This window comes from Cryptomeria japonica, chromosome 3 (assembly GCF_030272615.1).
Source record: "Cryptomeria japonica chromosome 3, Sugi_1.0, whole genome shotgun sequence".
In the NCBI taxonomy this organism is placed as follows: domain Eukaryota; kingdom Viridiplantae; phylum Streptophyta; class Pinopsida; order Cupressales; family Cupressaceae; genus Cryptomeria; species Cryptomeria japonica.
In genome coordinates, this window is record NC_081407.1 from 988,356,687 (window position 1) to 988,380,671 (window position 23,985).

The 23,985-nt window shown below is 37.4% G+C and overlaps 1 protein-coding gene across 6 annotated transcripts in view; it reads left to right on the top strand.

Annotated features, from left to right (window-relative positions):
- Positions 1-23,985, top strand: part of LOC131071696 (nuclear pore complex protein NUP160) — a 253,665-nt gene that overhangs the window by 13,386 nt on the left and 216,294 nt on the right. For 5 of the 6 annotated variants that reach the window (XR_009112579.2, XM_058007642.2, XM_058007639.2 and 2 more), the window contains exons 2-3: positions 5,678-5,810; positions 6,019-6,283. Coding sequence is in view for 5 of the 6 variants with exons in the window: in XM_058007642.2 (XP_057863625.2) it covers positions 5,678-5,810; positions 6,019-6,283 (398 nt within the window). In the remaining variant the exon portion in view is untranslated. Of the gene's footprint in view, positions 1-5,677; positions 5,811-6,018; positions 6,284-18,031; positions 18,225-18,404; positions 18,673-23,985 lie in introns of those variants that run through there. The other variant, XM_058007643.2, reaches the window with a different exon arrangement.

The window sequence follows — 23,985 nt, forward strand, 5'->3', positions numbered from 1 at the left end:
GAGTACCAAAGCCAAATCTAAGAATGTTTGTTGGGGAAGGTCCAGTGCTAAGGGGGCTTAGCTGGACAATCTCAGGAGGCAACTGATTCCACATAAGACCTTGCCTAACTTTCTAAGCCAAATAACTGTTGACGATATGAAAGAAATTGGTGATGTGAATTTGTGCTTAAGATTTATATTATGGAAGAGGGGTGTGAGAGGGTCTGCAATGTTGAGAGAGATAAGGCTAAGACCAACACAGTGAGAGTTGGGATGTCGAGGAGCCTTAGGCATAGTATATTGCAAAGAAAAGAAGTGCCTTGTTGAAAAGGGCTTAATGTCTCCAACGTCTGTAGCAGGTTGAAAGAAGTAATTAATTTGGTAGATTTAGGATCACCATAGAGAGATTTATGCCTAAAGCTTGGAACCTCACAAAGAAAAATGACCAAGCACCTTTATTGAGGGTAAAAGAAGAAAGTGGAAGTAGAACCACTCAAATGCCAACCACCATTGATGAGGGTAACAAAAGAAAGCAGAAGTAGAACCACTAAAATATCCCTATAGAAGAAATAGTACCTCTGGTGTATCTCATTATAGATTGAACTCTAGAATATAAGAGAACAAAGGTGACACAATAACCTACGATAGACCAAAGGAAATCCTCAAACCATGAGATTAATGATATTAAAGATAGGTGGGTCAAACAATGTTCACATCAACAAGCTGAAAGAAATATTTTAGAAAGCTAGTATAGGGTTGAGAGAATTTAGAGCGAGGTCCAATAAACTTGGATGGATTGAAAGTAAACATCCTCTCTAATGTATGTGTTGAGCACCTCTTTCCTAGGATGAAGATGAAGGAACACATAAGGAGTATCTAAAAGGAGACTATTAGTTCAAATAAATGGCAATAGATTGGAAGAGTAGATGGAGCTCAATGGACTAGAAATGCCAACATTTGGGGACCCAAAGAGGTAATCTCCTTCCAGGAACAGAGTACTTAAAAAGGATATGTAATGTCCCCTTAATTAAATGCCCCAGTTTTTACCATAAATCACAAATCCTGGTTGAGAACCTGTACCTGATCTGTGCCTCTTCAATTATCTACTGCTGATCCGATTCTCTTTCTGCTCATAAAGTCTGAAACAATCTGCCCATAAAACTAAGACAAATATGCTCATGAATTTGGAAGAGATATGCTCTTAAATTCTGAACACAGTCTTCAAGGTTTCATTCAACAAATCTGCTTTTAAATTCTGAAGGTGATCTTCAGAATTCTGCTCACAAAGCCTGCTCTTGAGATAGGAAAGATAAATTGAATTCCTTCCTAAAGTCCTCAAATGGATTCTTATTTATATCTTCCAAAGCACACCCCTTCACCAAAAAGTGCACCTCTTTATGCAAGTCGGCCAAGTAAGAGGTAATTTTAATTAAATTAAATTTACCTCCCAAATTGGGTGCCTATCCCCATTAGGTTGGCCCAACTAAAGGTTTTTATCTAATCTTTATTTGTTTTACAATGGTGGGAGCCCAACCAGGGGGGGAAGTGGTCGGCCAAACTAATAAAAGTATTATTTATTTATTTTTGTATAGCTGGCCCTAACCTTTCTTTAACCTAGGTCGGCTTCTATCATAATTTTTAACCTTGGTCTTGCTGTTATACATAATTGTATTTTTAGTACTTGGGGCTGTAATCTGTTTCTATTTTGGCAGGGGCATGACAGTCCGTCCTTCCCAAAACTGCTTGTCCTCAAGGAATGTCAATTTTATCCATATCCTAACCCTTGGAGATTTGTTGTCCCTAGGTCCTTCATGGGATGTGATTAGCTTCTGCTGCACAACTCTCATATTAACTCAACTTGCAATTTGAATTGAGATATCTTTTGTCTTTAATTCCAAGCGGGGTCTCTCAATAATTCCCAACAATGTGATATTTAGACGAGGATTAGATGTATGACACACATCTATGACCTAAAATGCAATGTTTTTTCCCAAATAAATTCATATTTTTGGTTCACTTTTGTTATTCTCAAAAATAGGAATCTCATGATGATAGGAATATGCTTATAGTAATCATAGATATTCATGGAGTAGACATGCTGGAAACACATTAGGTATGAGCCAAACACGGAACATACACATAAAAACACGAAGCATACACATGGATATATGCAAACATGGAGCATACATGCAAATACATGTATTGTTAGATTCCTTCTCTTTGATTAGAATGTATCCATAGATTTACCCTAGTATCCAAACACATTAGGGTTTGGGGAAAGAAACATGATAGGTCCGCTCGAAGCCACCACCGCATTAAGCTCAAGAGCGTGCAATCATCCAATCATGGCAACTTGCCTATCATCCCACAAGCTGCAAGAACTTCCAACTATGACTAGTTCCATCCCTTGGGGTAATCATTATTCCACAAGTAGTAGTAACGTCCAACTATGACGAGTTCCATCCCCTGGGATAATCATATTCCACAAGCGGCAGGAACGTCCAACTATGACCAGTTCCATCCCTTGGTCTCTAGTTTTTGCCTTGAAATCACATGATTTTCAACAAAAAGTCAGGCAGATCTTGTGATATATCACTAAATTTTCCTCTAATCTACTTTTATGAGCATAAGAGATCTAAGCAATCAAGGTGATATGAATTGTGGGGAAGTTCCTTGGGAGGAGGGCATGCTAGAAGATCTTGGGGCAGTGATGGAGGGCAACATGAAGCTTGTTATGCCTCAAAACAAGAAATTCATGTTTCTTATGCCGAAGATGATGGCAATAGTCTCCATAGGTAGTAGGAATGGAGGGAGGGTCATGGACAAAAATAAAGTGAAGTTATGATGTATGGATTTACACTCATTGTCAAACCTCAAACCAATGATTCATAGGGCAGTAAGCATGAAGGTGGGGTGTACGAGAGTTATGAACTGTGTGGGGATAAGTATTGAGGGCAGCCTCAGAAAAGCATCAAGTTGGTATCCATGCAAGCGGCAACAATAGAGGGTTGAAGGTAGTAGAAGTTGGGAAAGTTAGGAAGCATAGTCAAGGGAGTAATTGCCATCAAAATGGATCATGGTATTTTGAGGGGGGGAACATGGAGGGTAGGAGGAGTTTGGAGGCTGAATGTCAAAATGATGTCAATATGAGAGATGGAAGACATGCTATTTGAGAACATAATCAATGCAAGTACCATTGGCCTGAGGGAAGCGCATAAATCCATGAAAACCAGGAGAGCCTATTAAGAATATTGAGTCTGAGATGCTGCCAGATGGAGAAGGTGACTACCATAAGCATTGACAAGATCATTCTCGTGAGCTGAAATCCTTGATAAGCCAAACTCATCTGTATCTAACTCCTAAAGATAAATCTCATCATTAACAAGATTATGAATGGGAGGAGTAATGGGAAATCTTTGGATAGAGAAAAAGTAGGGATTTCTCTTTATATGAACAACATGGGCAGAAGAGGCAGGCAGGAAATAGAATGCAGCAGTGCATATATCCTGAAGCAAGGGCAGGCCCCTTTGACCTTGGAATCACCTATATCTGGAATGCAAATTAGAGGCTAAATACAAAACCCTAGGTCAGAAAATTTTGTGAAAGAGATGAGCCACCCCACTTGAACCATTCACAGCTCCTAATCTACAAGTCTCACATTGGAAGGTAGAGGTGCAAACATAGCTTGTAACTGTAGGGAGACCCCTGAACTCATTAGTTTCATTAAGAAGGATAATATCCCAAGAACTAATAGCATCTTGAAAGGTACTTGGAGAAGACCATACAAAATCATTCCAATTCCAATAGGCAATAGAGATGTTATTTCCACCAATGAGACTCAAGAACGTAGTCATGTAAACAATCCAAAGCGTGACCAACTTTGAGTTTGGGTATCGTAAATAATAGCATTGCAGTCACTAATAATGGCTCACTTTGCTTTTTTGTCAGCAACAACCAAAGCATGAGCTTTTTGAAGCTTCTCCACCTGAAGTCATGTGAGATCAACGTCCTCAAATTTTTTCAGACAGATGCTGAATTAGCTCTAATGGATCATAAATGCTCTTCATTTGATTGGAACTGATTACAAGAGTGCTATGTGGAGTCAACCAAGCACTGTCTATGGAGATTTCTTTCAAAGAACCCTAAAGGAAGGTGTGATATACCCTAAGGAGCTTAACTCGGTTAGGAAGCCCAGGAACCTGGAGATCAAGCGCTTTGGCAAGTCAAGCCTTTTTCTTATCAAATCTGGCCTGACAACCATTGCAGTAACAGGAGGGGGTTTCTTACCATCTTTAACCACTTAAACCCATGGGTTTTATTCATCCACCTTTTTCTTGATGGACTCTTGATGTGCTGTTGTTTGTTCCTTAAGATGCTCATACTTTAGGAACAACTCAGATTGCTTTTTTCAATCAAGGAAACAGCCTCTTGGCATTGCCGAAAGAGTGGATTGATGGTATGAGAGATTTGAGGTTTCTCAAGCACAAAGATGTATGCCTTTGAATTTTATGGCAGTCCTTCTCTTGTAGTTGTTGGAGATTTGACATTAGATTTCAAAATTTGTAACCTCGTTTCCGAATACCAGAAATTAGAAAAGAAAATGAATGGAAGTAAGCTGTGTTGTCGATGCAATGGCGGTTTTAGACTTTTAGTTAACTTGCTTTACTGTAGAGTATTGCCATTTGAAGTTATGTGAATGTAACTGGTGCCAATGCAAGGATGTTGAACAGAGTTTCGCTGGAAACAAGTTGGATTCTAATAGGATTAGTAAATCTCAGTCCTTTTGAATATGGATATAAATGGGCAAGACCTGGACTTGGGAACAATCTGCAAACTAAAGGGCAAGACCTTACTCTACACCCTTTAAAAACTTTTGCAATGCCTTACCAGAGTGCAGTTGGAAGTTTGATGTTTACTATGGTCTGCACTAGACCAAACGTTACCCAAGTAGTGGGAGTTCTTTTAAACTGACCATGATATTTCATAATTAATTTTAATGTCAATTTGTTAATTGGTATGAAGCTTTGCAGTGCGTAGAGTTTATAATCTGCTCATTTTGTTGGAGAGCTAAGTCATAATGTTCAGTGCTTTGCCATTTTGAAGAGTATTTCAATTGCCAGTAACACTAACGTCTGGCATCCAAGGCAAGTTGTGTCATAGAATTTACTTGCTGTGATTGAAGAAGAATTGGAATTGAAGAACGAAGTTATGTTGTTGTAAGAAGAGATAATGAAGATTTTGGCTATATGTTACCTGTATACCAGAGTAGTAATCACATGTATGGATTTCATATGTAACTGTGGCATTAATGCTGATGAGAGAATTATTGATGACAATATGTCAAAAGTGACATTGGTGTTGTCAAATAATTAACCAGAATAGGGCTCTTGGTTAAGTAGTTGTTACAGCTGACTGTTTAATGCTTATTGAAAAAGAAAAGAAGTTAATTAAGGTAAGCTTGTTTTTCGAGAATTTTTTTAATGAAAATATGAAGACACTATATTCAGTTTTCCAACCTTTTTCTAACTCTTTGTGCACTAAAACTCCTTGATTTTGTCTGGTTGAGCTGAAGAAAAGCAGTTTATCATCTTCTTTGAAGGCCACAAGCTTCAGATGCTGTGCTTTTGGCAGTATAATTAAATTTTAGGCTTTGTATTTAGCTGTATTCTTATTGTCTTGTGCTTCGTTTCCAAACCAGGCGTGTGCATAAAGATTTGCCGAATGTGTTGGAGTTAATGGAATGGTCATTTCGGCGGGAACCTCCAAGATATGGCTTGCACATTACTTTCCAGGATTCTCTTTTTCCATTTGTATCTATTTTCAAGCATCAGGTAGTGTACAAAGTTCAGACATGTCATTAAATATTCAATCTTCTTTATAAGCATATATGACAACTGTACCAAGAATTATTTTTGCAGGCAATTTCAAAATTAGGCATATCTTTACATGTTTTCTAGCCATTTACCTTTTTGTTGCTTTATTATATTTGTCCTGTTTATTTTGTTGTGTTTATTGAACAGTGTTGTTAATATGATGCAGATGAATAACAGTGCTGGAAATTTGTTACTTTATGCCATAACGACTTCGGGATTTGCATATCTGATCAAATTAAAGTCTTTAGCTGCTTATCGATCTGGAGAAATTTTACATAACAATGAGCTGATACAGCTTGATTTATCTAAGAATCTTGTTTGCTTAGATAAAATAACAGCAGTAACAGTAGCTGCCGGCATATTGTGTGTAGGAGGCCAGAATGGGTCTATTTTGTGTCATCAACTTGGTCAACTTGATCAAAGTACTCATGGTATTGTATAGTATGAAAATTTCAATTTATTGCACAAGCTTTTGTCTTGCTTAAATGTCACTTTATTAACTCATTCTTTTCCATCATTTACCTTACAACTGTGAACAATATTTAAAGTTTTTGGATCTTGGTTACTGTTTTTTAGTACATGCCTGACAGATGTGCCATTTACATTAATCAATTAATTTGAACTATGTTGCAAGGTTTGTTGAGAACCCAGCATGTATTGGGACTGGTTCGAACTGGGTACAGATGGATTTACCCCATGTATGTCGGGCCAAACCCAGACAACATAAAAAAAGTAAAAATAGCTTAAAAAAAAAAACTAACTTACCCTTACTAATGGTTAAAAGTGACTTCTAAGGCAACAACCATTTTGATTTATTTGTAACATTGGATTATTGACATTTAAATTTTAATTACCATATAAATTCTGTATTTAATTTTGTGCAAATTATGGTTTTTTATATTTTACCTATTCTATACATATACATATAAAGAGCCATATGTATATATTAATTTTATATACATACATATTAAAAACCTTGAATATACATAATTTATATGTATACATATATTTTTTCGATCGGAGTATACATATATTTTGATTTTCTATACATGCATACATATTAATTCATAATTTGCACACATGTACAAAATTAAATACAGAACATAGCTAGTAATTAAAATTAAAATGTGTATTGTCAAATGTTACAGATAAACCAGTTTGGATTTGCTGATTTGGGGTTCAGGTTTGTAGGTACAGCAATTTTGTTTTCCAGGTTCAGTATGGTTGGGTTTGTTTGTAATTAATATATTATAAATAGTGGTGATTACAAGTAAATGTCAATTGTCAAATGTTACAGATAAACCAGTTTGGGTTTGCTTATTTGGGGTTCAGGTTTGTTTGTATAGCAATTTGTTTTCCAGGTTCGGTATTATTGGGTTATATGCATACATATATACCATATATACATACATATATACCATATATCCATATAAACATATACATATACATATAATTATATACACGTATATATATATATATATATATATATATATATATATATATATATATATATATATATATATATATATGTATGTATGTATGTATGTATGTACACACACACATATGTGTATAAGTATATATATATGTGTGTGTATACATATACATATGTATGTATATATGTATGTATGTATGTATATACATATATACATTTACATACACATACACATACACACACACACATACACATACACATACACATACACATACACATACATATACATAATACATATACATATACACATACATATACATACATATACATACATATACATAATACATAATACATATACATATATGTATGTATACATACATACATATACATATACATATACATATACATATACATATACATATACATCATGCATATACACATACACATTCACATACATATTCATATACATATACATATACATATACATATCCATATACATAATACATAATACATATATATGCATGCATGCATGCATGCATGTATGTATGTATACATATACATATATGTATATGTATTATGTATTATGTATATGGATATGTATATGTATATGTGTATATATATATATATATATATATATATGTATGTATGTATGCATGCATGCATGCATGTATGTATAACTATAAGTGTATATATATCTGTGTCCCTCTCCCAATTAAAATATGTATCAACAAAATTAGCACCCACTACATGGGGGAAACATCATGCTTCAAACTTGTGAATTGAGGATTAAGGAATAAAATCCAATCCATGGCTTCCGATAGACAAAAAGGAGTGAAAATTTAACAACTTAATAACTCATGAAGATCACTAGAATAGTCTAAGCCTTCTTAGAATGAGAGAAAGCAATTCTCGTGTTGTTGACCTGAATGCCTTTAGTTGAGGACAATTTCTTCTTACTTTCCGCTTTGGTTTGGCCATTTGTGGTTTTTGAAGGATTCTCCCCAAGGGGCGTAACTAGTCCATAAGCTTGAGAAGTTGGATTCTTGGAAGTGTTGGTTGAGGAAAGAGAATTCCCAATCACAAATGAAGTCATAGGTCTAGAAGGAGGGGGCTTATCAACCTTGTGAGAGGAAGCCGATGAAGAATTTGAAATAGAAGAAGAGTCATCTTAAGAATTATCATCCTCATACTTGGAGTGCATCCTCTAGTGCCATTATTTTGCTCCATTCCACCAAGTGGCTTAGCATGAGGGGGCAGGCCATTGAGTGGAGAGGGAGATCCTCAAGCATTTGACAATTAGATGATTGATGGTGAAATAGGTGTTGCATTTGAACAAGATTCATGCCTGATCAAGTTGTTGACTACCAAATTTTAAATGTATTTCAGCTAATTACTTTATAGATAGATCAAAACCTACTAGAATCATTACAAAGGTAAAATGGCACATCATTTGGCTCACCTTAGGAACAAAGATAAGGTTTCCTAGAGATTTTCTTGTTGAGGATAGAGGCTAGGAAAGAGAGGGTCCTAGCCAATTGTTGGGGGTAAAATTGAATTACCCTTGGAGGAGAGGTATATGGCCCTAGGGAAAGTAGAGGTATAGTCAAAAGCAATAGATAGAGTAACGGAGGTATTAGATTGAGTGTCATTCCTAGATTTGAATGCATAGCCAAGGGACTCCGTTTCACTAACATCAAGAGAGGTAAAATTGCTTTGTAACTTTAGGAGAAGGGATGCTTCCTTGTACAAAGGAGGTTGCAATGAATAGGCCTAGGCAATTGTTTACCAAAAACATAGGTCTGCACAAAGTTGTAAGACAATGTATGGGGGTTGACGCTTGTCCAATACTAGAAGGTTAAGGAAGTTGGTGACTTGATGCTAGGGAAGTTAGTGATTGAAGCCTTGGTGAACGACAACGATAACTGTCTTTGTAAGGTAGTGAAGTTTCTTGTAGGGTAAGCTTTGACTTGCATGAAAGGCATAATGATTTGGGCATTGTTTTCTATAGACTTGGTGGAATAGACATATTTTGAAGATGTTGACTACCTGCACTTGGACAAAAAGACCTTATGAAGCTTCATTGTTTGTTGGGATTGACTTTGGGCTTTGTGCTGTTGTTGCACAACTGAGGTGGAAGGCGAAGAAGGCCCTCTTTTGGGGGGCACTAAGCCATTAGTGAGTTACCACTCTAGAAGATCCAAAAGTCGAACCTTGTGACTCAAAATTAAAGTGGAAGGTTCTATAACCTCACCCAAATAGGAGGCTAGAGGATTTAAGGACATATTTATAGTTAAAGGCTTTTTTCATTGCTGGTATAAGGTTTGAATTTTTGTCACTTTAAAGCATATTTTGTATTGAAGTTGTTTGGGTAAAATGGTGCATTATCAATTGAAATCAATGTCCATTGTTTTCCATATTCAAATGTGGTCACATATAGTGCTTATACTTTCGAGGCCAACCGTGGTACACTTGATATGACTTTACGAGATTTTAGAGACTCTATTTCTTCATTTTGGGAGTAAGGATTAAACATGTCACATACTACGTTGGAGGAGAAAGGAGGTCAAAGGATTAACACATCTTGAGCTAGCTTCATGTTTTGAGATGGTAGATTGTTTGAGAAGCACCACCATATTTGTGTCCGTTCATGGACAAATGGTGCCTTGGAAATGTTTGTGAATAGTGTAACCTTTGAAATAAGTTGGGGTTAGTAAATTTGCACGCAATTTGTAACCTTTGAGAGAGTGGGGTTAGTGTATTTACATTAGTTTTGTTTTTGTTATACATTGGAGGAATTTGGTTCTCACACCATTGGAGGAGGGATATTGACCCTTTTGGAGGAAAGTGTACTCTTGTTGGAGAGATTCTTTCTTTGTGTAGGCACTTGAGGAGGGCTTTTGACATGGTTGGAAGAGGGCAGCTTCTAAATGAACTCTTGTTGTGCAGGAAGGTTGGGATATGTTCTCTCTTGTGGTATAGAGGATTTAAATGTTAGATAGTTAGGACATTGACTAATGTAACCAATCTAGGTAAGCAAGGAGTTTTTGTAGAGGCGCTTCATCAAATTTGCATATGGGTTGTGTTGATGTGTTTTTCATGCACAATGCAACACAAAATAAAATACTAAGTATTGTTGGTAAACAGATTTGTTGCTTTAAGAAACTTTCTTGAAAAACTCTGTTTTGCCCTGTAATTAGCAACAAAGCGTTCACAACAGTTGAAGAATCACAAAGAAATGGTAATTCTTCTCTGCTTTTGAGAGGGGCAGCTCCCTCGTATAATGGGGGTATTTGGATTTTTCAAAAATTTAAAGAACGAACAATAAAGAAAGATTGAACGCCATATAAGGTATGAATCTAGATTAAAATAAATTCCATATAATCAAGTTTGAGATACCACAACTTGAAATAAACTTCTTCACATTCAATGTTAAAGGGAAATCATTAGGTAATCATCAATTAAACATAAGAACATTGATAATAACCCATGAGAATAAGTTGAACACACATCCAAATTGATCTCTATTGCTTAATTGCTTGAATAACACTATCCAAGTCTCTTATACAAAGCTTGTGAAAAAGTGGAATCCCTACATTGAATAATAATGAGGTATATATAGGTGAAGTGGTAACCACCTGAGGTAACTACCCTAACCACCTTTATAACTACTTTATAACTTCCTCAACTACTTGAAATAACTTCCTCAACTTTGGGAAAAATAACTACTTAGAATAACTACCCAAAATGAGAACTTAGGATAACTACCTCAAATGAAAAGAGCCAAGATTATCTTTTATTACAATACAGAAATAGAGATGAGAGAAAGGAAACTCGATCATGAGAGTTATTTACAAAGAAAGACAAAAACATGATGCGAGTAACACAACAAAAATGAAGACTATACAAAATGCAACTCTGCACTTATTCTAAGCTAACTCCTTGCGCTGCCGATGAGGCTATTGCTTCTGTAGGCACATTATGTTGTCCAGGTCCTTTGTCTCTGAAGATTCTGAAAAGTTGGATGGCTGAAGTGACAGATTTTCCTTTGGGAATTAGGATGTTGGCTATCCTCATTTTCCATGTCTTCAAGTTTCTATGAATGCCACTTAGTTCTGTCACCATGCTGAGTATCTGAGACATAGAGATTCTCAAGGAAGAGTAAATATCAATCAATTTTTCCGTGGTATTTTCATTGAAGTTTGTCCTATTAAAAAGCCGTTGATCTACCATGTTCTGGAAGCTATTCTGTAACACCTGCAAATCTTCCATCAATGTCACATCTGGGAAAAGAGCAGTGAGTTGTCCTTGGAGTTTGGTACACACTTGATCACATGAAATCATGAGCTTTTCTAACTCTGATGAAACTTGATCTATGATCACTAGTTTCCAGTTAATGCTTTCTATCCATATTTCTAGATAATCTTTTTCATTATTAGGCAGGATTTTCTCAGTTGCAAGGGTGTCCATTCCAATTTCTATCATTTGTTTGAAATCATTCACAATTTCCTTCCAAGCTGTTTCCTCTTTCTTGACATTCTTCAAGTCTTTCTCAATAATATTTTTGTTTATTAAGGCCTCATCATGGATACATTTTGCTTGGACTAGGAAATCACATGCAAGAGTTTTGACCTTTTCTACCCAACCTTCAATTACCTTTCCATAGGCTTGGTACTTTTGAAGATTATCCATAACATTCCTTTCAATTACTCCTTCTGGTGTCAATATAATTGGCTGGCAATCTACACTTAGTGGCATAGTGGAGGTATCAACTACGGATTTCAAGTAAGAAGACAAAGTGTGCACTTGTTGTTTCAATTGATCCTTGGATTGCTTATCCTTTTCACTTCTCTCCACCATTTTGGCTGCCATCACATTAAAGTTTTGAATATCAGACTCATGAGAAGAAGGTCCCATATCAATCTTTGTCACAACAAAGTCCGCAGAGGTGGCCTCATTTGTATCTTTCTCAGATATGGGTTGAGCAATCTCTAAGCACATATTCTTTGAACTTGGATCAGTCTTTATTCTTGAGGATACTTTGAGTTTCTTCGGTTTTTCAGCTCTTCCAAAGAGATCAGATATGCTACTAAATTCAGGTACCACCAACTTTTCTACCTTCCTCTTCTTCAATAGACTTTGTTCTAACCATGGGAAAGAAGAATTTTCTGTGGACTCTTGGGTGATTTCTTGTCTTGCTACCAGTGTTGTTGTCACCTCTCTGATTTCTTCAACTTGATGACTTGGATTACTTGGAAATGATGAATCCATGACTAAAGTATTTTGTTGTGCTTCTTGTCGTAGGGATTCAATAGGAACTGAGGGAGATATGGAATGCATTCCATCATCAAATCTTGTGTCATCCAGAATTTCCACTGGAACTTGATCCTTTACTTGACTTGCAATAGAATTTTCTTCTGTCTTTTGCTCTGGATTTCTTCCTCTTTTGTCGAGGTTCATCACCACATGTGTTTTGAAGATTGTTCCTCCTTGGAGGGTCTTCATCTCCATCACTTCCTTGAGTATTCTGGTAAGAAGGAGTATCCGTAGCTGGAGTATGGGAAGAATGTAGCGAAGTAGAGCTCTCAAGCTGATTTCCTTTTCTTCTTGGAGTTTCCTTTGTTGGTCTGGTAGCAGTCATTTGAGTAATCTTCTTCTTAATCCAGGCTTCAGAATTCTTGATTACAAAACTCGTTCTTTCTCTGACATCTCTCACTTCTGGATCTGCCCAATTCAAATTGGGAAGTGGCTGGGACTGGACTTGCTCAAAATAGATAGGATCAATCAAATCAGATCCATCATCTTCAATGCCTTCTATGGTCCAATCCATCTTGAAATCATTCATTCGCTTCAAAGTCAACCTTGTCCAATCTCTTTTTCTAACCTCGAACTCATCTTCACAATCCTCCCAAAAGTCTTCAAGATTAGGAAAATGAAAATAGCCAGGACCTAACTTTAAGCTGTTCTTGACATAATCCTTACTATCAAAAGGAAACCTCATTTGATATGGATACAAGTTGACCTTGGATAAAGCTTTTTTTGTCTCATCTGCTCTTGAACTTGACTCAAATCTATAGTGCCCAAGACAAATGGGAAAGGCTACCCCTTTATTCTTTCTATCTCTACATTTCTTTTGAACTGAAACCAATTGCGGACAAAGCTCAACTAAAATGAGCTTATCATCAACATATCTGGGTAGGTTGTGTGGATAACCTTCAAATCCTCCTACTCGAAGATAGGTAAATCTCGGAAACTGGATGAAGAAACTTCCATATTTCTTTATCAATTTAGCGGCTTCCTTTGATATTCTGGTGCCCACATTGTGAAAGCATCATTCACCCGCCTGAAATACACAAAGCTTTCCTCAAGTTGCAATTGCTTGTAATAATGGTAAACTTGAGTTTCTTGATTTAGGACACCATTAGTACTTAACCCTGGCCATGACCTCAAATTAGCAATAGCATATATCGAGTAAGAGATCATATGGAAGCGTTGACTTGTTTTGAAGTGCACTATCTGGTCATGTATGCAGTTGCTGATGAGATGGCCCCAGTCAATGAATTGCTTACCAGCAGAGATGACTGTTATGAAGAGGTACATCCACATTTCGAACTCAGTGGAATCAGGACTTCCTGTCACTCTATGGAGTAAGATAATCAAGTAACAAATCTCTTTGATGAAAAGAGAACGATGGAGTGTTTTTGGAAGCTGAGACTGTCCTCCTCGTGGTGCGACCATCCATTCTTTAGCCAGATTGTTGAGGCATTTGCTTCTATTATCGCTGAAGTATTTGTAAGCTTTTTGCTTATCGATGTGAGTGAACTTTTCCTTATATGGCAAATGAAGAATAATAGCTATTGAAATTCCATCAAGTTTGGCCATTAAGGATCCATCTGCAGCTCTTATCTCTCTTGCATCTGGATTATATCTTTTTGAGCATTCTATCATCAAATCTGTACATTGAATTGCTATGGGAAAACATGCTGCTTCAATCAAGCTGCTTCCTGCCACTCTACAGGACAACTTTGATCTGTCGCCTTCCATGAAGATCTTTTTGATTTCCTGCAAATTAATATGCCCAATCTTGGTATCATGAACCTCTGGAATCATGGTGGTGATCATCGGGGCGTACTCATACTCTTGAGCCTTGTATTTCATGATGATGTGTTTTGCAGATTCTTATATTGAAAACTGTTTGTAATATGTGAGTGAAATGCTTTAATAACTGGTTTGAACTTTGAATTTAAAATTTGTATTATCCTGCTTCAACCTTCTAGAGCATCCTCCTTTCAAGACTGCATAGACTCGCTTATCTTTCTATAGCTTGTTGATGTATCTTCTTTGTCAAACACATCAAGTGTTAAGTCTCTGCTCCTTATGTGTGGATATTTGAGGGACGTTGCCAAACAACTCACAGCCTCCTTTTTTTTTTATACACCTCCACATTTTGCATATAAGTTTACTAAATCATTTCGACTCATAACATCTGCTAAAAACATTTTGTGCATATCTTGCAATCACTGCGATATATGCATTTCATTCGCTGAGATGACATCTCCTCAAGGCATGCTGTGGGAGCAAGGAGATTACTGGCAGAAAATCATGGAATTCGGTTGTAGGCTGGCGGAATACTTAGTTCATTTGCTTGAGTATTTCTAACGTCTTATCAACATACCCAAAGCGTGCAGAGATAATAATCATGCACTAAGGATAACAACCATTTCTTTGGAACTATTTTGATCAAACTATTTATTTCAGCGTGCATACAATCAATCAAAAACCACAAAAGAGCGCTATCCCATGTCGCAGGTCAACAGATCACATCAAGTTTGAAGTAAAACTGCGCATACATGACAATCTATAGATTGTGGATGATGAGAATTATTCACAACTGTTTTTATTGCAATGACAGGCATTTAAACTTTGGCGTTTATTCTTTACATTGCTTTGAAGAGAACCATCTGATACACATACCACGTATCTACAGAATACAAGGCACTCAAACATTTCATCTTCAATACCTGCGAGTGGAGTTAGGGAGCACGATAGCATGCATATCTATCGGCATGCAAAGCAAATGGTTAATAGGTAGTTATAAAACCGATTTTGCTATCTTTCATAAGCCACGTGGTGTATTCAATCCGCTAGATGGAAGTTTAAGGAGAAGGCGATATCTTTCAAAACACTCTCATATCGCCGCTGAAAACTAAGAAGTTGAAGTGTATCGGCATCTTGCTAATGTTGGCTAACTCACCGAAAGCATGAAACCGTTACATGACTTTGAGTTTTCTCATATTGGGCGTAAGAACGTATTGGTAACTTGATGATTTTTACCAACTTGATGATAATTTCTAATTCGCAACCCGAAGTTGGTGTTCATTGGTCCCTTTAATCATTTTACCATGTTGCCGCTAACACTTGGTCAACTGCCAGCTTAGACCACCGATGGTGTACATTTCCCAAGTGAGTAGTTTCTAGTGTAAGAACCTTATTATCATTTAAACCATTCTTTGAAGTGCCTTATCTCCATGCCATGAAAACCCGCAATCTATATTTCAAACTCGATTATATAATACAGTTACCACATTACATATCACAAGGACGAATAATGGTGCGTTCGGCAATGAAGTCCGCCCGAGTCATTTTACTCTCTTTCAAAGCCAAATTTTAGTAGTTAACCATGGAATGAGAAGACCATCCCTATCATAGGCATATTCACCTCGTGTCCTTGGTACATTTACAAGGCATTGTTGATAGTAGGTTTTTTTCGTCAAGGGGTTTCTAAATTCCTTGAATGACATGAACATTAAAACAACTTCAAGATTCTTTTCTTATGACCCATGACATAGGCTAAAATGGCTTTTAATTAATGTGTGAAAATAATTGATCGGTTAAACCTCTTGACTTCGTCAAATGAAAAGAAATCACACATATTCATGCTTTGCATATATTTATTTTTCTTTGAAAATCGTTATTGACTCAAATTGTCTAACACAAGAATTCCAACAATTTTCAATTCTCAAAAAGTAGGGTTAACAAGTATTCTATCCTCCCTTGAACAAAATCTTCTCTTATTCTAAGCTTCATGATCATAGGAGGTGACTCCAAGGTTCCGAATGTCAGGTCTTGATGTGCTCTTGGATAGGCTAAGTGACTGTGATGTGATTTTGCTGGAATCACAAGGTGGACTTATGTTGAATCTTGAATGCTTGGATATCATTGGAATGTGGAAATTAACTTGATTAAAAAAGGGGCAAAAGGATGAGGGTTGAGAAAGCTAATCTTATCCTAGAATGTAAGAGCAATGGACAATCTTTGATGAAACTCAACTAAGCTTTGCTTTGACATGCAACGAACATCTCCACAAGGCTAGTGTGATCTTGTAGGGATAGCTAATGATTTTCAAATCACCACTACAAGCATAGACACCTTCAAAATGAAGCATATCATTGAAGTAGTGATAATTGAAGTTAAGCTTGGCTAAGATGGATCCAGTTGACTACGCAAGGCACTTTACAATCAGCAAGGTGTTAGTAGTATGGATGTACGAATTTCACCATTGATCATGCACAAAGTTCTTCCATTCATCTAAACAACATAAAAATCAAATGAGAAGTAGAGACCATGCAAATTGCTGAATCAACACATAAAGTTCACCATACCTTCAATGAAATTAATTTGCTGCTTACAACAAAGTCTTGGCAACAATCTTTGCCTTCTCCTACTCTACTCTAACTATCTGCTACTTTCGTCTAACTATTAACCTTTACAAATGAAGAAGTGGAGCCTTATATAGTGGTCTCACTACAATGAAGGGCTAGGATCAAATCCTCATCAATGGCCAAGATTGAAAGATAGAAACTTTAATTAGGGCTTATTACACCCATTACAAAGCATTTAATATTTGACGAATGACAAAATTACATTAAGTGGGACATGACCTTCATTGAATATTTGACCAATGGATGGTGAGGGTAGGTGCATCGAACTTTGTGCCCATGTGGTTGTTATCATCCTTGATGGATGAGTTAGGTGCATTGAATTTGGAGGCCTTATCTTGAAATGATGTGATTGGCTAATGACTGGGCACCACCTCAGTTGGCTGATTTTTGTAACTCATCACAAGTTATAAAGGAATGAGGCATAATGAGGCATATCTCTTGATAATCGTTTCACCCTTCATCTTCTTGCTTTGGAATTCTGCCTTAATACTGCATTGAATGTAGACCTTGTGATGTTTGTGCTTGATGCTTCCCTTTATCGTTTCATCTCTTTTACCCGCTTGTTGATGATGTTGACCTTCACCTTTTGATGATGTGTCCTTCATTGCATCATTGTGAAATCCTTTCATGCCATCCTTGAGGGTCCTCCGAATGTTTATCTTTCTCAGCATCCTTTCCTTGCGTGAAAACCTGAATGGGGACACAATGAATAAAAAATAAAGCAACCTTGCATACCCCTAATGCATCACTAATCATTAATTCAAATGTAGAAATGGTAATCTGCTGATAAAATTTGCCTGTAATCAGGTCTGATTAAGGTCAGGTAAGGTCTAAGTATGCATCTAAGAATGATCGTCTGAAAAGGTATAAATATGCTGTTTGGGATGTGATTGAACATTTTTGTGCTTTCTCTATTAATTGGATAGAAAGATCAAAATACATCATGGCTGATTTCTTAGCAAATGTTGCATTAAAGGATGATGATGTAACACTAACCGGTGTATCCACAGTTGAGATAAAAGCTAGGCCTGCTATTCCCGATAATGTATATAATTGGCAAGTGTTTGTGGATGATGAAGACATTCTCAGATTCATACAGTGCATTGATTGGGAAGTGGGTGCCATACTTGGGTCCACCACATGAAATGAAATGCAGTTTGAAAGAGGTGAATTTGGAGGCAATTTCATTTGAATTTCAGACTTGAAAAGCTATATATACAGGTATTTGGCTCATTTGATTATCCAAAGAAAATATATCGTTATTTTTTTGGAATGATTCTAGACTTCTTCGAGGGTGAACACCTCCTAGATCTTTCTTTTCAGTTTCGAGTGTGAGACATCACTCCTAGCTGTGGTTCGAATTTGTGAACTATTTGGTGATATTTTGGTATTTTTGTGAAGAGTTGTGTGCTGCTGCATTTTTTGGTGTTGCGGGTGTGTTGGCTGGAAGTATAATTTGTTCGTAGCTATCCGCGTGTTGGGTGCATCGTTCTGGGTGAAGGCTCATTGGAAGCGTATCAGAGAAACAATAGTTCTCCTACATTGGCGTGGCATTTGGGGGACTCTCCAATTTATAGTTGCAAATCGGAATATTCAGCCAAAATGCCATTTCCAGATTTGCATTGGGTTGCGTGCATCACTTTTGCTGCTCTTAGGTTGCTCTTTCAAGGTATTGAACTGATTTCCTATGTTATACTATTCATTTGCATTTGGTTTGGCATGATTTCATTCAGTTTTGAGAAAGTTATGAGCATTTTAGTGGATATGGGTGTGGCTGGTTCTGTGTTTTATTATCTCTGATTTCAGAACAGCAAGTAGTGATTTTGTTGTGAAAATTTGATATTGAATACTTGAGATATGTACTTAACTCTATCTTCTCTCCCATCTCTTTCTTTGTAAGATTGTTTCAGTAGTACTGATCAATCATTCTAGTTGCATTATATGGTATTTTCCACTGAACAAGTGGAAGAGGATGGCTTAGCCGCCTTAATGTTTTGTAATTCAGCTTTATCCTCCCACTGAGTAAGTGGTTGAGTGATATTATCCTCCCGCTGAAATATGCGGTTGAGTGATAGTTTTTATGTAAAAAGTCCTCCTGCTGCATAAGTGGTAGAGTGATTTGGTTTTGGTTATGCTCTTGTTACCTTGGCTGGTTTACCGCCAAGTTCTTAGTCTTCATCCCGCTGAAAAGTGGAAGGGGCTGGCTTGCCGCCCAGTATTGTACTTGCATTGTAATTTCCAGTAGATTAATGAGCTAACGAATCCCTTATCACCGTATGCTCTCACCTTCCCACATTGGGCTCTTGGTGATCAGAAAGTGGAAGGGTTACTTTCAGCAGTATTGAGATTATATATCCTAACTCTAACGGGTGCAATGGAGTATTTGTTGTGTTCAAAAACCGAAAAAATTAGTGGGAATATTACTGACTTGACTTAATTACCGCCTGGTCACTTAAGAAACCACACTTCCTCAAGCAAAGGCTAATAGCTAAAGAGACTACAACTATCCTAGAAAGCATAAAAAAGTGGGAGTCCCCATTTGCAATGGGGCGATGTGTGAAAACCTCACAACAGGTTGCTTTTGCATCAATGTAGTGTTATATCCTTTGTTAAGATTGATGCAATAGTGAGGGAATGTTGGAATTATTATTACATGATATGATTAGAATAGAAATAAAATTTAATAAGTTAGATTTTAGGGTAATATTGGTTAATAATTAAATAATGTTATCTGTTATATTGATGGGTGGTTTGGGCATATTAAAATTGAAGAGTCACCCCAGTAGGTAGTGACCCATGTCCTTTTTAGAGTTGAAATGGACAGTCGGATAAGGACAAGCTAATCAGAAATAGAAAATTCTTGGAGGAGTTGACTATATTTGGTACCCCCACTTATTAGGTTCATAACTCCTAACTATAGCTTGGAACAAACTTGAGATATGCATTTGAAAGCGCAGGTCTAGAGCTAGTTTAGATGCCTTGAAGTATTGCTGATTATTGTCTGCCATTTTTGACCTTCAGATTTTAAACCTTCCGCATTGTTTTAAATTTTAAATGTCATATTGCTAGTTTAAAACGTCACACACAATGTACCTGATTTACCAGGGCCAAATCTAGGATTGGAAGATGTGTAGAGAATATATGGAGAGATTTATTTCCAAAGATATGAATGAAGCAATAAGTAGAATATTTGCTTCTGTTCTTGCACTTGCATATTCACAATTTTCCTAGCTAGAGTGAGCACAAATGCTAGCTAGCTCGTCCTGCAATATAGAGGAACCTGCCATGGGAATTACCAGGGGATGTGCATTGAGAAAGACAATGAACATTTGGCTCCTGTTGAAGACTATGAAGATGCCAATTGTCAGATACCTACTTAATGTGCTTCACATGAGCTTTTTGATAATCAAATAAGCCAATTACAAAATATTGGGAGAGAACTGTGCATACCCAAGTTCACTAAAGTGAACTACACTGAAGGGTTTGATTATAAAAGTGGGAATGACCTCATCTAGCTTCAATGCAGTTGTTCCTATGCAGATTAGTTCTACGAAACAAGGATATGTCTGGTAGTCTTTGATATAGTTTATGTTGATGTTTTCTTTGTATTGAAATAAGTGGTTAGATAGTTTTGACATCTAAATCCAATCTGATCTTCTTGGCACACGGAAGTGATGTGTCAATGAAGGGTAGAAAGTTGCTGATTTATATTTTGATAAAGAGAAATGGCTTAAAGAAATGATTATGCTTTAAGGGACACCTCTGTGGTTATGGCGGAGTTGGAGTCTAGTAAATATTATATATTTGTGAGTTTATTAACAAGGAGATACACAAGTTATCTACATTGATCTAACAACTGGGCCACTGCTGTGTACAGCACAAGAGGGGTTTGACATTTTCTCTCCTGAGGTAGAAGCATTGGATTTTGTGATTGCTGGATTGCATTAGATGTAAAAAAATACTGTAAATGCTAGAGCAATTCTGGGCTATGCAGCATTGGGCAGTACTGTGCTGCTCATAGTTGCCCCAAAACTTGTGGCTTCAATTCCAGAACTTCCAGGGGGGATGATGTGTTTACACTGTAGCAGAGAATCAGTGTTTTAAAACTCAACTCTAAAATCCAAGTTCAGTATAAAGTATTATTTTTGTGAAACAAGGGATATTACAAGGTCGAAGGGAGAATATTGGAAAACATGAGGCCATGCACAAGATGAAGATTTAGTTATGTTGAAATTTGAAGACTGCGGTTAATGATGAACTTACCAGATGTGCCAAATGAGGTCATAAACTTGAAATTAGTATTTCAAGTTGAAAAGCAGGCTAGAAAGAAACTTAGGCAAGTTACAAATACAATTGAGTTGCTGACGAAGGGTGAAGCATCAAGAATGTTGAGGTTGAATGGATAAAGCAGTGAAAAGGTTGTGTGATTGCTTTACAAGACTAACCACATGTGCATAGGGAGTGCTTACCAAATGAAACCTCTCCTGGTCTTGCAATGATCATAGCTTTTGTGATTTTTGTCTGATGAAGTTTGGTGTCATTGCTATCACTGAAGTAACATGCAGATTCATAACCAATAGAGATCGGTTTATTTTCTCGCAATAGATGGGTTGTGGGATGTTCTAAGCAATCGGGAAGTTGTAAATATTGTGTCGCCGGCATCCACGAGAGCTTCTATAGCTAAGATGGTACTTGACTCAATAGTCCATGCATGGGGGCAGAAGTTCCCAACTTCTAAGATGGATAACCATGTTGTTGTATGTCTGTATTTGGATTCACATCCTTTCGTCTCCAAGCATGAGAAGAGTAACACGAACTCTATACTAGTGCAACCTTTAGTAGAGCTACCTGTTGTGACGTTTTCACATGTCAACCCATTGCAAATGGGGACCCTCACTTTTTCTTTTCTTTTTTTCTTTTTTTCTAGGGTAGTTGTAGAGTCTTTAGCTATTAGCCTTTCACTCGAGGCAGTATAGTGTCTTAGGTTGACAAGAGGTGATCGGGTCACTTCTCTCCCTTTTGGCTTTTCAATATCTTAGAAATGAATGATTTCATGATGATCATCATCCTTTGCTTGCAAAATCAGAGATGAAGTGCCGAGTTTGGAGAATTGGGAGAATGAGGGCTTGAAGGGAGGACAAGCCAAGGCTTAAAAAATCATGGCATAAGGCAAGGTAGTTGCACAAGCAAGTTGAACACTTGAACTCACCTCCTTTGACCTCTTAGATCCCCAACCAAAGTGATGGAGTCTCTATGCTTGGTGAAGATGAACTTTAATTGAAAGATCATGGTGATTGGGATAAGTCAAATATTCCCGTAGTCGGTGGAAATGCCTTGGACCAGCTAGTTGAGCAAGTTGTATTGGCATTGATAGCAGTTCCTTTGCTCAAGGCATTGACAACACTTCCTTTGCCCTTGCAAATCTATGATCTAAGGATTGATCATTTCCTTCGATGCCTCAAATGTGCGACCTAAGACGTTTGGTGCCCAAGCAAAAGCGCAATCCTTCCTTCTACTTCCCTTTCCACTTCTTGCTCCTCCCAATGCTGCTAGTAGGTGCTCAAACACCGATCACTCCCATTTCCATCCCCTATCCTTTCCACCCTTCCATCTCCCCTCATTTCCATTCCCTCCCATTGCCATCTTCCTTTCACCTTTCCGTCTTTCCTTTCACCCTTCACCACATTCTTCGCCTATACATCTTTTCTTCCTATTCTTCCACTTCACCTTCTCCCATCCTCCATCTCCCCTTCCATTTCCACTTCCCACACCTCCTTACCTTCTTCTACTTTCTACCTTTCCACTTCACCTTTCACTCCCATCTCCTTTCGCTACCTTTCTTCACCTTCACCTATCATTACCACCTCACCTACATCTTCTATCCCTTCATCCTCCATTGCTTTATCCCTCACCTTCCTTCCATAACCAGCTTCCGCATTCTCTGATTCACATCTCACATCTTTTACCCCCTTACTTCCCTTAGCCTACTTATCCACTACCCACCTTCCTTTCGACCCTTCATAATCTTGATCCTATCCTAACCCACACCCCTAAATCCCTTCCTTTGCCACGACATCCCTTTACTCCTTATGACTCCTCACTGCGACACATCCTACCCCCACATCCTTCATTTGCCTTAACCCCCGTGGCTTCTCCTTACCACCCCCTCTTCTTCACCGCACCCTTCCACCTCTCTACCTTTGATCCCCTTCCACTACCACGCCATTGCTTGGGCTCCACAAACTTTAGAATGGAGATCGAAAGTTTCTAAGGCATTAGCAATGCCACTTCACAAGCCAAATCATCATTTCCTTTGACCACCAAAAAGAGTGAATTAAGCCTCGACTTTTCCTTTGCCTATTGAAAAGCACAAATTAACATTTCCTTTGATTGCCTAGATCAGCGACTTAAGGTTGTTCATTATTTCCATTGCCTCTTCCAATCAGCGATCTAAGGTGTTTCATTTCCTTTGAGGGTCTAAAAGTGCAACTTAAGATTGTGTGATTTCCATTGCCCCCTCAAATGTGTGACTTAAGCATTTGGATTATTTCCTTTGCTATCCGAAAACAATGAACTAAGGAATTGATGACTGCCTTTGACCCCCTAAATGTGCGAACTAAGCAAGAAGTGCGATCCCATTTCAAGGTAGAGGAGAGACATTTAAATTTTAAACATCAGTGCCAACTTGTAAGAAGGGGGGCCCACGTAGAGGGAAGAGATGTTATATGCTGAATTTGAAAGAATAAGACAGGTCATTTTGCAAAATCATTAAGATAAAATTGAAAAACAAGTTGGCTGCGTAAAGGGGGATTGAAAGGTTGCGATTGTTTAATAGCAAGATACATATATAGCAAAGGAAGAAAGCTTTAGTTCAAGAAACAATTCAAAACGAATCTGATCTGCTTTTCCAAATACGTAGAGTTGATGCCAACAAAGAGGATTATTATAAATTCACTTTAGGAAGATTATCCCAAGTTCGCTC